At 42.3% G+C, this 15709-nt stretch overlaps 1 protein-coding gene across 10 annotated transcripts in view; it reads right to left on the reverse strand.

The window, feature by feature from the left end:
• Nucleotides 1-15492, reverse strand: part of CLASP1 (cytoplasmic linker associated protein 1) — a 174313-nt gene extending 158821 nt beyond the window's left edge. For all 10 annotated transcript variants that reach the window (XM_086615269.1, XM_086615264.1, XM_086615265.1 and 7 more), the window contains exon 1: nucleotides 15030-15492. In XM_086615269.1, coding sequence (XP_086471395.1) covers nucleotides 15030-15224 — 195 coding nt within the window. In that variant the 5' untranslated portion in view covers nucleotides 15225-15492. The remainder of the gene's footprint in view (nucleotides 1-15029) is intronic.
• Nucleotides 15493-15709: the final 217 nt, after the last annotated feature.

Consider the following 15709-nt stretch of genomic DNA (forward strand, 5'->3'; position numbering starts at 1 on the left):
ATGTGCACAAACTTGCTTTCAGCAGAAAGTTGGAGCTCACTGCATTAAGGAGAAAATTAGCTGCGCAAGTCAAACAAAGAGCATATGCTTCTTTTCAAGTTTCCTTTTAATCTATTGATGTCAGATAAAAGGAAAAAACAAGATCCATCTCACAGGTATGCAGTTGTTCCCAAAATGAGCACTGAACAGCAGCGATTCAAAAGAGACAGGCACAAAGATGAAAACAATATCCATACACAGCTTAAGTGTGTCATCCACAAGCACTGAACCTGTCAGTGAGAAAGAGAAGATGATCTTGTGGCAAAGGACCCCTCTCAGCCTTACCTGGGTTCAATCCCTATCTCCCTCCCTGCCAAGCCTCAACCCTCAATTCAAAGCAACAGGATGCACCTCAAGTTCTTGCAAGACACTAGATCCTACTGCAGGCCCTGGGACAACAAAGTATCTGCTGATGGGCTCTTCCAAACACCTCCTTCTCAGCTCTTCTGTTTGCTACAGAACTGTAACCCTTTCAAATACAACAACACAACCCCCAACTGATCACTCAGCATTGACCCAAGCAAATAACATTCTGCACAAGGACACCCCTTCATGACTGTAGCCTTAATTCCAAATCACAATCCATCTTGCAATGTTGGTTAGTCAGCTGCTCTCCTCAGATACATTTATACCCATAATAATTCTATTCAAGTCAAATGAGATTCTAAATTTCCTCCAAAATTACCAAGAGCAGAATACAGGATGTCAAAACAAGCACTGTCTAGAAGCAGAGGGAACATCCTTCTCACACCACTGATCTGGGAAGGGCAAAGGAAACAGTAAGGACCAGAGAACTAAAAAAATCTGACTGAAAACAGCATTATCTGTCTATCATCAAGCTACATTAAAGAACACGGTCAGCAAAGACCCTGATCTCTTTACCCTACATTATTTGCACCAATAACAGATTTCAAGAGGCAGAAGGGACTCATTAGGTCAATTAATCTGATATCCTATGTAATACAGTTCATGAAATCCCAGCCAATTCCTCCTGCACTGAAACTAATTATTTTCTGTGAATAAAGCATTTTTTTCTGGAACAGCATGGGGGTTTAATCTGATCTAAGATGTTCCAATCAAATAAAGGAAGAAGATCAGACCTAAGAAATCTGACCAACAATTTATTTTTTGTTGCAGATACAAACATTGCATACACCACAGTAAAATGCAGAAACACATAAGCATTTTTCTTATCTGCCAAAAAAGGACCCTCTCCACCCCAAGATTCACATGCAATAGTTTTAAAGCTTCTGAAATGTACAGGCACAATAGAGATGTGGATCTCTAGAGAGCAAATGTAAGCCCATAGGCAACAGCCTCACCTCCTTCCAGTTATCCTTTATAGCTCCCTAAATGATAATTTCAGTTCTACGTAGCCCAGAGATCACAGGTGAGAAACTCCAGCCAGGCTGCAAACAACCCGAGAGGTCTTGGGTTGTTCTCATATCAATTCCTCTGGCAGTACAAAAAAAAAACAAACAGTAATAGCCTAAGATTTTTTTTTTAATTTTGTAAAATCTTTATACAAAACAGCATTCTTTCAAAGATGTCACATTCACACAAAGTCACAGTAACTGGCATGGAAGCCAAAATTTGATACAAATTCACATTTAATTGACTATAAAAGACTACCAATGTGTTTTTACTTTAAAACTAACAAAACTATCACAAGAAAATACAGATTCAAAAGCTTCAAATAGGAGCAGTGGGAAAAGACATCTCAATCACATACTGACTTCTCTAACAAGACAGTAAACAAGATTAATAGTAGGCAATTGGGGGGTAACTAAAGGTTAGCCTCAAAGGAACGTCTCCCAGAAAATATTTTCCATAAGATACAAAGTTCAAGTGTAAATTAATCCTTATTAGTATGCACACAAGTAACACAGGTATGTATGTTTTTACAAGCATTTCAAGAGTTAAAGCTAAAAAATAAGACAGATCTTTCCCACACTAGCTGTAGTGTTCATCCAAAATTACATCCCATCTCCAGAAAGCCTGCACACGGGCATGCTTTAAGCAGCACTTTGCAGCAGGTGGGGTCAATTTGAGTGTGACTGGCTTTAATGGCAGCAGGATTTGGCTGTTAATTAAGTACCAGATTTCCCATTGTCCTAACCCTACCACACCTTTCCTGATTAAAAAAAGGCATTTTTTTTTTTTAGTTGCTGCTCAGCCAAGTTTGGCTGCAGAGCCATTTTCTGGCATACATTCACCCTCCTGATCCCTGGAAAGCAACCCCCAATAACATGTTTCATTTCCATCCTCTCAGCTTGAAGATGCCAGTCACCTACAACTGCTGATAGCCATGAAGTAAACAGAAGGAAGATAAACAGGCTGAAGTCATCTCCTTGACCTCCCAGAAGTTTTTCCTGGCTCATCTCCTGGCCTGATGAACATCATCTCATCAAAGCCCTGCCCTCAGCCTCTTCTCTTTGTCTGTGCTTACCTCAACCCAATTAAGGGGCACACCAGAACCTGTCCTCCTGCTCTGTTCCTCTCCGTTGATTGCCTCATGACAGTCACCACTGGACATGTCCCCACAGGGAAAGCAGAGTCTATCCCACCCTCTCATTCTTCCCCACAGTCCCATCTTTCCTCAGATCACCAGCTCCCTTCTCCAAGCTCCTGGCTCACGCACACCCACTCAGATTCCCCGGAGGGCTTTATCCAGGCTTTTTGAACTGCCCACGTTACCCTATCTGCACTAGTTCTTTGAGACATGGCCACTTACACAACTCCCCACCCTTTCTCTCTAAGTGTCTCATACATCCAAAGCACAGCCTTTGCTCAGCAGGGTCTGAGGGCTGCAGCTGCACCAAATGAGTTCCTTGGGCTGGGAGCATGAATACAGCAGGACCACCTCAGCCACCAATTTGTGCCTAGTCCAACAGAATTATATTGACGTTGGACCAACAATCTTGGGATCATCATAAGACACACTCCTGCAAAACCACTGTGATAAATTTGGAATATAGTTAAAAACAGAAAACGCATAACCCATGGAAGTTTGGAGTATCCGCACAGAGTATCTAGTATATATTCAAGCAGTTCATCCTGGCTCTCCTCTCTAAATCAACTTTCTCTTCATCTCATTTCCCTGCTTTATATTAGCTGAAAGGATTGGGAAAAACATGAGACTCACATCACCTAGATGACTTCACTGCCACATCATGAGAAACCTGCTTTCCATAGACCAAAAGTCAGCAAGCCAGCCTCACACCACCTCCCACACGACTTAGTTTTGTAACAGAGCTACCACCTAGAAGAGTAACCAACTCTTGTTCCTAAGTCTTTGTCCAGCTACAGCACACTCTTCTGCTTCAATTCTCATCCACTAATTCCTCCTGAAAACGGCCACCAGAAAAGTCTTTGAAAGTTGCCCTTGAGGTAGCCATCTATTACCATCAGCCATGGATACCTCAGTGATAGCACAACGAAGGGTAAACAGCAGAGGAAAGACCATGTTAGTACCTAATACTCAATTAAGACCTCTCTCTGCCTAGGAACTTGAAGGACACTTTTCACGTTTCTTAAGTCTCTAACCTTCCAGTATTTCATGCAGACCTAAAATCCAGCCTTTTCCATTTGTCCTAAACAGCTAGAAGTTCTCATGTGTTTCACCCTTCTGCTTTTATACATATCCTTTCCCTTCCAGCTTTCCAATATTTCAGTTTTGCCCCATTTATAACACTACTGCTGAAGAGGGAATTGTCTTACCCTGGTACCTTGGCTGGCATGATCCTTCTTTTCACACTCCCATCCCTCTCTGGCAGTTCTGTACATGGAAGCTTTCATCTCTCCACCTTAAAAGCACTGTCATTTTGCCTGAGATGTCAGCTCCCATTCATCTGTAGTGCCAGTTTCCATCACACCACCTCTAGGTACAAGTTTGCAAACAAGAACCACTGCACTTTTCTCAGCATGTGCCCTCCTGGCTGGGAAAAGTTTCTCATTAATTGTAAGCTAGTTTGCTAGAACAGGAAATTCCACAAGGAAACAGATGAAATTGCATGGAGAGAATGGGACTCAAGTAACATGAAGGAAAAAGCAGAGCTCTTTAAAAGCAATGAGAAAGCTCAGATCTTGACAAGGACTGGAGCTGGCAGCAACCTTCACAAGCAGACTTATTCACATAACTTAATTCACAGTAAGGCAACATTATACAGGTAATAACTTTCCAAAGACCTAAAAGGACAAAAGGTAGAAGAGGTGGACAGTAGACTACCAGGAAAGTCACCTATGCAGGTCTGGAAGAAAAGCTTTAGCCAGATAGACAAAAGAAAAACAAATATTCCCATCTGTAAGAGCAGGTAGCTTCTAAAACCTGTGTGCAGTTTCAGCTTTCCATACAACATCCAATCATTGCAAGAGAAATCCCTTTTGGAGGTCAAGCAGTTCAGCCACGCACGTTAACAGCAGCGCACCAATGGCACCCTTCATTCCTCAAAATACAACACTGCAGTGCTCCTCTGAATGTCTCACAGTTAAACAAGGTATCTTCTCCAGGATCTTCTTTTAAAAAGCTAGGAGTGTATCCCTGCCTCTGCCCAAGGATCATTATAGGATCATAGAATGGTTTGAGTTGAAAGAGACCTTAAAGATTAGCTAGTTCCAACTCCCCTGCCATGGGCAGGGATATCCTCCACTACACCAGGTTGCTCAAAGACTCATCCAACCTGGCCTTGAACACTTCCAGGGATGGGGCATCACAAGTACTCTGGGCAACCTCTTCCAGTGCCTCACCACCCTCCGAGTGAAAAATTTCTTCCTTAGACCTAACCAGAATCTCCCCTCTTTCAGCTTAAAGCCATTGCCCCTTGTCCTATCAGCACATGCCCTTATAAAAAGTCCCTCTCCAGCTTTCCTGTAGGCCCCCTTTAACTACTGCGAGGCTGCTCTAAGGTCTGCCCAGAGCCTTCTCATCTCCAGGCTGAACAACCCCAACTCTCTCAGCCTGTCTTCATAGTAGAGGTGCTCCAGCCCTCAGATACTCTTCATGGCCCTCCTCTGGGCCCACTCCAACAAGTCCATGTCTGTCTTATGTCAGGGGCCCCAGAGCTGAATGCAGTACTGTAGGTGGGCTCTCACAAGAGCAGAATAGAGGGGGAGAATCACCTCCCTTAACCTGCTGGTTATGCCTCTTTTGATGCAGCTCAGGATATGGTTGGCCACAACACTCTAATTAAACAGATAACACACACAGATACATTGTCTATTGAGGAGTACTGGTTTAAGTGAGTTGGTGCAATAGGACCAACTTCATCACCTATGAGCAAACGGGATTCTCTCCAAAATTCAGGTACACTTTATTCCAATGTGAAAGCTAGAGTTGTTTATACAGTTGTTGCAGAAATCATTCTTAACAGGTCTGGCTCCATCAGACTTTAGTGATGGGCATACATCAGTAAAAGCCTGTAACATTCCGCTTTAAACAGCACTGAAGTGACATCCCCTTTATTTAAGCTCCCAATAGCGAGACATGAAGCCCTCCTAAACTGTTAAAAGCAGACATTTGTTCTACATTACTCCATAAGCAGTGATGCCTCCATTTGCAGTAAGATTTCCAATTAGACCCAACATGACTATGTCACTTCATATTAGTCAAACGGAGAGTCACGACAATACAAGGCAAAAATGCTGTCTTTTAACGGAATACAGTTCTAACAGACACATAAAGAACTAAGACAATCAGCAGAAAGAGCTGATTTCTAACATACAATTCACAGTAAACGCACATATTACTTAAACAGTATCATTTCAAAATACACTGAGTAGAAGCAACTTTAGGTTTTCCATTTGCTATTATCAGGTTCTCAACCACCAGCCGACTGGCATTAACACTCTTACCCTGGCAAAGTGGAACACCACAGTTAACCTCACAATGCTTCCACATCCCAAGAGATCCTGCCAGCCTTCGCACTTGTGCGCACGTCCTGTCTGTAAGAGCAGAGTCAGCCACAAGAAAGGTATGGCAGCATGGGGCTCTACAACCTAATTTTTCATTGTTTCCACAAGCTTCTCTCCAGAAAGCTACTTTTGGAGATGAAAAAACATTACTAGGCATGAATATTTTCTAATACTTAATGCAGGGCCCAATCCTACACATTCTTTCCTCTGGCTAAACTCTCAGCCACGCTATAAAAAAAATTATCTTGCTTTCCACACTCCGATAACTGGGACTCTTTGCTCCGATTCTTGAATACTCAACTGTTGCTTTGTTTTAAAGTTTCATATTTGGCACAAAAGCAATACCAAATGAGGAACACAGCAGGTTTTGTTCAGCTAAAAAAAAATAAAAGAGATTTGATCTAGGAAGAAAGTAGTGAACAATTTGTGGAAAGTAATGTTCACTTGGAGAAAAATTAAGAGATTATGTGTCTCCACTATGTTCCACACTTTCCCTCCTGCATTTAATGGTATGGCCACAGAGCAGATGACACATGGGATACAAATACCTGAGGTAGCTTTATACAAACTCACACATAGCACGGTCTGGCCATCAGAAACCTGGAGCTCTGAGCAAGCCAAGCAGCAGGACAAATCCAACTGCGCTAAGCCTCAGCTGGATGGCGACTGTTACTTTGGGTGGCTCATCTCAGAGTCAGCTCATATACTTATCTTTAAGACAAACCCAAATTGCTACACTGTCATCACTGGCATCTCAAAAGCTTTTATATGAGAGTTGATTCACGTGGGCACTTCTGACACTGGGACACTTACCACTCACTTGTTTTCTAACAAAATTTATTGGCACTCAGGAAACAAGTTTTAAGGCCTTGACTGTAAACAATGATACGGCGGATGGAACTAGATGAGCCCAAGGGCCCTTGCAACCTGAATCACCCTGTGATCCTATGAGCTATCCTACTACCATATAGGAAATCTTACCTTTCAATCTCAAAATGCAACTGCTGCAAAAGGAGGGCTGCCAGACCAGAATTACATATCTGAAACAAGTATTCCTGCACCAGACTGCCTAGTCTAGTGGGCTCGTTCTTCAAAAAAATAACACAGGTGCACTTAATGCTAAGACCACATTGGAAGGTTATATAAAAAAAGTATTTTTACTACAAGCATTTCAAGAGTTACTATATACCATTTTTTTCAGTCTTACTTTTAATGAAGAGATGGTTAAATTGTTTCTCTGTCATTCACATATTCCTCCCTCTCCCCATAACTTCTCCATTCTTGAACCAATTTTGGCAAACTTCAACCTAACATGGTAGAGAAAATAAAGATCCCAAAGATATTATGCTCTTACAAATACAGTAACCAACCAAAAGAAGATCCATTAAAAGACAGCATTAGACACCATCAAAACTATACAGAAAAAGACAAAGGAAATGAGGCTTCATAAAACTTCTCTGCTTAGAAAATTACTTAAAAGCAGACAAAGTCAGAGTTAACCAGATCCCACTGCCAGTGGGATTGTCAGTAGGTGATTTTTCATGTTGACGTTCAAAGGATGAGACAAGAACAGCTTTCCAAATGACTTCAAGGAATATTCCACAAAGATGGCCTGGAAGAGCATGCATACTCCTACCTGAGAAGCTAATAGGCTGGTGTTGTTGGAGAACCCTGGGGGCTGATGGCTATTTTCTTTCAGCATCAAGAGGAGATCAGAACTCCCCTGAGCCATCTAGAGACTAGCCAAAAAAAACCCCACACAAGACAACACAACACAACAAAAATCCCAAACAACCACCACACCACAAGATGCCTGTAAATCCACAACTGCAACTAACCTCCAGCTGGGGACACGATCCCCAGGCAGGAGTCACCATGTCAGGGAAAATGAGGATTCTCCCCTACTCATCCTGCTACCTAATAAACACACAAGCAGCTGGATCACACATGCATATGATCAACTGCTAATTCCAATCCAGAGGTAACAAGCACATGATCCTCAGGCACAGCATGAACAGTCTCTGTAGCTCACTTTAGGACTTCTGAAGACCAAAACCAGTACACTTTTAAAAACATTTGTGTTTATTCCAAGAGTTACAGCAGTTTCAGACACAGTATTGTACCTGTTCTACCACACAAAGGACCAAAACGAACTTTCCCTATCACTGTGCATAATCCTGTTATTCTATGTTGTACATAAACTATTCAAAATCATCATAAGATCTATCCTTAATAAATGTCTTGTCCTTATCTATTCCTCTCCAAGAGTTTTCCACTGTTCTTGCTGCAAGCAACTTTCATCTCACATCCAGCCTAAATTTACTCGCAGCCAGTTTATACCAGTTCGTTCTTGTGCTAACCTTGCCCTTTAGATGTAACAGTTCTCTCCCCTCCCTGATGCTCACCCCTCTGATGTATTTATAGACAGCAGACGTATTCCCTCTCAGCCTTCATAATGTAAACTAAGCAAGCCAAACTTTTAGTCTCCTCTGGTTAGGCAGGCTCTCCAATCCCCTAAAGACCACACTAGCCCTTCCCTGCACCTGTTCCAGCTTGAATTCCTTCCTTGCAGACAGGCAACTAGAACTGTATAACACACGTCACAGAAGGGCCCAAGAAGGCAATGCACAATAGCATTAGTACACCCATATCCCCACGGAAATAAATCCCCAATAATCTGCCTTTTCCAGCGATGCATCAGCTGTGACCCTCGGTCTGAAATCAATTAATACACCCGAGGTTTCTTGAGAGCTGGTGAACTGTGTTAGACCCATGAATAAACCCTAGTGACAAGCACGGAAGCACTGCAACTGAAACTCTACACCAGCATTAAAGGAATAGCTTTAACCTCTCAATTTAGAAACCACAATGGTTCCATCTGCTGAGTGTTGACCAGACTGTCCCAGACAGAGCCTGTTCGGCCATGCCTATGCTAAGGTGGCCACGCTACCAAGAACCCAAGAGAAAACAGCTCTAAAGTAAGCCATAAACAATACTCTTGTCCTCAGCCAGTTTCCAGCACTGAAATCCTATGGGAATGTAAAATAAATTTGGTCAGGAAGAGAAACCAGGGGCTCAAATCTCTACAAACCAGGATACACAAGGGAGACACTTACTGTATCCTATTTTTCTATTCATCTCTCACCATCCACTACCAGCCCCCGAGAGACAGGACACCAAGTTAGACAGACCTTGCAGGTGCCACTGTGGAAACAAACTTCCATCCTATTTACTTCAATACTGGGTCTTTGCTCTTCACACTCCCTTGGGATCCTGCAGGTTCTCACTATTTATATTTGATTTCATAATACCTTGGTAAACAGCTGAAAGATGCTGTTACCTGGTATACTCAGGCACACAAACTTTTTGTTTGTTTTATGTCACCAGTAGCACATCCACATTGTATGTAAAACAAACTCCTCTACAGTTCTACCCACCCTAGCTGGAAGAGGACAATCTTCCTGCTACAACCAGTCATTATTACCTTTTAACTGTTAAGAATAAGCCACAGGAAAACTCTAAACGCTAACTTGCTACAGCAGTTCATTTTTTCCTGTCCTGAATAAGGAGGACTGAAGACAGTATTAAATTTGATCTAGCCCAGCTGCTACAGATCTCTCTTATTTTGAACTGCACTCCCCATACTGCTGATATCAAATAGATAAGAGCTCCATCATAACCTGATCAAATTCCCATATAGAATGGTAAGTGTTGGAAAGGCAGGACCAGCTACCAATGCCACAGAAAAAGAAATGATCTGCTGGACTGGGCATTACCATCAATGTCTACAGGAAACTGGATATCCTGGAGCCAAAACTCTGCTCTTTTGTAAGTTTATAAGGTAGGAAAACGCACATATTAGGAAGATGCCCACACAGGAGCCTAAAAATCAAGGAGCTGGGCACACTGCAAATGCAGTTCAAGCCCAATGAGTCTTTAGCCCTTCCCAAGGTAGCTTTTCTCCTCACAAGAGGCATTGTCAGAGGCCACTTTTGCCAAGATACCTTTTGCAACACAGGCATACTCAAGGAATAGGCTCCACTCACGAGATCACTGTTCCTCCACAGTCCATTTCTCTCATCTTTTGGGCATCAAATTTAATTAAATTCATTTTATTAGGAATTACAGCTTCATGGTAGAGGTTTTCAGTGATGAAACTACTAAATGAACATACATATTACTGATCTTCATGTACCCCTCAGCACCCCAAAACTCACAAGCTAACAGCAGCTGCTTGGAAACCCTTTACAATTCTTTTTCTTTTTTTTCTTCCCCAGATGGTGAAGTCTTTTTTTTCCCCTGTGCATTAACTGCTCAACAAAACGCACATACCAAATTATCATATCAACCCATAACCATGTATGATAATTTTTTCTTAAATCAGGATTTCTTCCACTGAATTTCAACCAAAATAAACACAGTATAGAGAAGAAATGTATGCTTATAGTGAACAACCATTCATCAGCTTAAGTAACTCTAATGGATGCCACTTTAAACTAAGCCTGCACCATCTGTTCTACCCCTCAATTAGAGAAGCAAAAAAAATTATTCAATACACAGTTTAAGAAAGGCAGCTAATATATGTATGCAAGTTTTACTTCTCTTCAGCTCAGTGAAGCACGCTCTTGCAATGCTTGATACTCAGACACAGATCAGAATGGAAGGCTGCTTTCTCTAACACAATTAGGAGTTTTGTCAGGGGAAATAAAATTTCCCTGAAATATTTCACCAAAAAAAATTTTCTCTTTAAAATAAAATGTATGGTGAGTGTAATGTCTCTAAGTAACAAAATCAACTAGGAGCTAAACGAATCAAATCTGAGTCCTGCACACATGAACACAACCAAAGCTCAGGACTCAGCCCTGCACAGTGCCCACCCTGACAGATGAGGTCCATAGTTGAGCCAGGAGGCCTTTGAAAGTGGAAGTGTCCTCAGCCACCAGGGTCTGTTAACTATGTCGGTTCCTAACTCCTCTTTTATAGGCAAAGCCCAGTCCTGCGAGCTGCTGGGCACAGAGCCTCACACAGATCAAGCTGCACTGGGGCGAAGGGACCACCCCATGTAAGGGTGAGATACTCTCCTTGGCAAGCATAGCCTGTACAGCAAGAGTAGAGCGGCACCAACAAATCATTATCTGCCGAAGTACAGGAAAAAAAAAGTTTAATCCGATTCCTTATTGCAAATCTCTATCCAGTTTTATTTCAAACCAGCCTCTCCCACCACTCTACAACATGAGAAAACACTGAGTAGGACCTCTCTTCAATCTGATGGATCCTGACCTACTTGAAGGCTCTGTCACCACCAAATCTCAAAGCTGAGTTCACCCTTGAGTGTCGCTACAGCAATACCAAGGGCATTTCCAAACCTCAACTCCAACAACACAGACCACACATCACAGGGAAGAGAATGGTGCAAGAGAACTCATTCCCATTGCTAGATGGAGGCAACAGTACAATACTCTGCTGTTGCGAGGAAGCAGGCAAGAGAAGGTCACTGCCAAACACCCTCAGTTCACCTCTAGGAATATCAGCTGGTAGAAAAAACTACTCTAAGATCCTGGATATATTCCTTTATGCTACACCTCAAAATGAAACATCGATGGCACATTATAGCCTGAGTACTGTGAAAGGCACATCAGCCACAGATGAGTCAGGAGATTCTGTCTACTTAACAACAGCATTACCAAATACTGCCACAAGCATCTCAAACTTAGGTTGCTCACTGAGGAATTACTGATTATTTCAGTGCTCTCCCATTGCTGTAAGATTGTGAAGCTGAGAGGACCTGCTGAAGCCCTTAACACTGATGGGTTGTTTTGCTGAATGTTTCAAGACAGACAGCTCAGTGCAGGACGTACTTATTTTTCAGGGATTCAAAGCTCTGCAAAATAACTCTCTCTTTTTTTGTGTAGCAGAGGAGGAAACGGAGTCCAGCAGAACCACCATCCTGAAACAGCAAAGACCAAGCAAACGAAGCACGTGAAGAAACGCAGCGGAGGCAAGGTTCCTCTTTGGTCTGCAGCAGCTTAGGATACTTTCTCCAGCCCAACCTCACTCCTAGTGCCCATGCAAACATAGGCTGTCTGCTCTAAGTAACTGAACTCCAGAGAAGAGCAAGAGCTCTCACAGAGAAACCATCTTTTCACTCTGCATCGTTCTTCTGTCTTCTGCCTATCCGTAAGTAGTGCTGGGAAAATGCAGGGCAGGCAATGCCTGCTGAGCACAGTCCAAGCACGCTCCTGGCAAGCATAGATATGCAAATGGCCTTGCACTGGACCTCAGTGCCTTGCTTCATGTAACAACCCTCATGTTTCCTTAACTTGAAAAGCATCCTGAACTATCTGGGTGCCTTCTGCACCTACAGCAACTGCCTGTTACAAAACAGGGATCAGTGACCAGGTCACAAGCCATTTGTTAGAAGAGTTTCAGAGTGCAGAGTGCTATCAGAAGTGTGTTAGGTCTCACTGTTTCACACATGATGCTTTTACAGACTTGGACAGCACCAAGGAAAGTGAAGCATCTCTTCCCCCTCCATCATTGGTTTTTTGCTGCATCACTTGAAAGAGAAGATTGCATTGACTCCAGTCCTGGTGCTGAGGTCAAGGACTTCATAGAACAGTGCCAGGTTAAAATAGTGTACAAAAAAACACTAAAGACTAAAAATAGCAGTGATGGTCATGACTTACATAGTTCAAACTTGCATGCCAATGAAGGAGTTGGCTCCAGTTTGAGCCCTCCCTGGAAAGACATAGTAATTGCGTCATCAGTTGAAGTTCCTTTTATTCCAAACTGAACTGGATTGCCTCAGAAATGCCACTTCTCTTTGGTTTGCTGATGTTTCCTCAGTGATAACATGTAAGTACAAGTATTTAGTTAGAAGAGTCTAGACAGGCAGGAGCCATGAATCAACTGGACACTTTTCCAAGATAATTGGTCTGTTATCCAAATCCAGTCTAATTCTGAGAGCACAGACTTTTTCACTGAAGTGTTAGGAAATTTCAGATCATGCAGATGATCTCAATCTTTGTTTTAAGATGATACTTTTACAAGTGGAGGGAGTGAGGTGAGCAGAGAAACAGACTTTTTCAACCATGACCAAACAACTGCAGTTTAGCTCTCCAGATGGCTATTCTAGGGCAGCGATGCTTGGCCTTTCACTCTCGGGGTTGTTGCACTAATCCACGAAGTGGATCAGATGACACCAGCTACTCTGTTCTCCCTCACACCAGACAGAGCTGAGCTTCCAAACCCCCACTCCACCAGCAGCCAAGAAGAAAGGCAACAGTAACGCAGATACAGGCACTAAAACAAAAGGAAGAGATTGGCATACAATGATGCACTAAGCCTCAGCTGGATACTGAAGCAGACCGTCGTACATCGTCAACATCCAGGTAACCAGCTTGCCCCACTCAAAGCTTTCACATCCTCTACTATACTCATTCACTGAAAGCACCCTCCAGACATCTGAGATGTGTCTCGTGTTTACTAAAACTTATTAAACACAGCAAATGCTATCTATAGAACACTCACGTTAATGAACAGCCAGCTCAGCAGCACGGCTGTGGAACAGAGTCACTGCAGTACAGAACTGCCATGAGTTTGTTACTGGAGAATGAATACCACAGTGAACATTGTAAGTGTGTACGTAGTTTAACAGACAAAAGACTGGGAAGGGGGTGAAAGAGAGACAGAATAAGTTATCCTAAAAGAAATTCTGCAAACTAAGTGCGATGCTAGAACTGCAAAGTACTGCATAGTTCTGCAATCCACATCGCTTCATAAAATCCATGCAAACAGCACATTTCATAACAATTTTAAGTTTACTGTGCTTGGGTTACCTTTCCACTGAGAATCACGGAAGTCTGTAAGAGAAAGCCAGTTAGTAAGAAAAGGGGGAATAACAACATGCAATGCTCTCAGAAAATTGCATGTACGCGGCTTCTTGATGACAGCAAACTAAGACTTCTTCATGTGTTCTGCCAGAATGGATCCTCTACTGAGACTCTATTGGCTTTGGTGGTTTGTTGGTAGGGTTTTTTTTTGTTCTTACATGCCAAACAGCTTCTACCACAGCTACTTGTTGACAAAAATGAAGAGACAAAAATGCAGCTGTGAAGAATACGTTGACCAATACACCTCAATCTCTCAATCAAAATTTCGTTTAAAATAGTTGAGATGTTGAGCTTCAGAGCACTTGCAACCTATATAGCTAGTCTCTCCTTCACTTCTACAGGAAAGAACTCCAGTACAACTCTCAGTTAATTATCTTCAGGCTCAGCTCTGTAGGAACTTCAGCCCTCAGATTTTTCTGGACTTATCAGAAAGGAACAAAGTCTCCTATTACAGCCCATAGAATAGCTTAAGTACCCTATCAGATTCATTACATTGCCTTGTGAAGGGACAAGGACAGGAGTTTTCCAAGCTACAGCCGAGAACCTCTCCCCACTCCCACAGCACATGGGAGTGGTAGGACTTTCTCACCAAAACCTGTTGGGAGACAAAGCAGTGGCATGACAGGGATAACAAGGCAGTGGAGTTCCATGTGCTACCACTCATTCCTGTGGATGCGACACTTGAATTCAACAGAACATATACACACACTACCTTTCCTAAGCTAAGTGCAATAGATCAATTGTACTTAAATTGCTTAGATAAAACAGGAAGAAACAGTCCAGTAAGATTTAATGACAGTGAAAAATACTGTTGTTTATATATGCTTTTGCAGTTTTATAAACTTTTTTAATATGGCAGGAAATCATCAACACCGCTAACTATTGGGATGATCAAAGCATGCCACCATCTAACAAGGTACACAAAGAAACCAGGGTATCACAAAGTATGAACACCAAATGCAAATCAATTTATTAAAATCGCATTTACTGAATTCTTACTGCCTTGAGTCCTCAACATTGTATCGGCTATCAGCTACCAAGAAACAGGACAAGAATGGTTGATTCAGCATAATTATCAGCTTACAGAACAGTACATTAGAAAGTCTACTGTACAACTTTCACTTACATCAAGTAGCACTTGACATTGAAACTTCTGATTGTAATCACATTCCATCCGACAAGTCTTACCTTATAATTGCTGGAATTCACCCAGGAAGTGGCCAGTCCGTCAACCATTTTATCCAGCATAGTCTGATCATGTTCAAGATCAGCTGACTTCTGTTTATCTGAGAAGTAATCTATCAATTCCTGGCCAATCTGAAGTCTCTTTCCAACATCCTTCTGCAGCACCTGCGCTAAGCAGTACTCCATACTGGGCTCCATAGTGTCTTAGAAATACAGCACCAGTAAGAAAGCTAGAGGGCAGCAGGTCCGAAAAATCCCTCTATAAACATACACAGGAGGTCGCCTCTTTGTTTGAGGAAGGTTACTGAGGGTCTGGGTTTCAAAGATGCAATTCTGAGAATGGCAACAATGCACCATGTGTGTGTGAACGGCAGCTGGCAGGATATTAAAAGTCCAATTTAAATAACTAGTAATAGACGAAGCAATGAGCTGTGCTGTACTGTTGAGTCTGCAATAAATCCCAATTCAGCAGTCCATTCTGAAAGAAATAAAAAAACAGTATTATAGGTTAAATTAAGACTGGAGGAAAAAAAAGATTGAAAGCATGTCACAAAATAGGTTATTCATATACAGCTGCAAAGCTGCGATAAGCTGGATACGAGCAGCATTGTTCTATTTTAAGGAATCAGACAAGGTAGGTCAGCACAAAAACCTTTGGTTATTCTTTACAACAGCAGTTACCC

This window comes from Tauraco erythrolophus, chromosome 8 (assembly GCF_009769465.1).
Source record: "Tauraco erythrolophus isolate bTauEry1 chromosome 8, bTauEry1.pri, whole genome shotgun sequence".
Classification (NCBI taxonomy): domain Eukaryota; kingdom Metazoa; phylum Chordata; class Aves; order Musophagiformes; family Musophagidae; genus Tauraco; species Tauraco erythrolophus.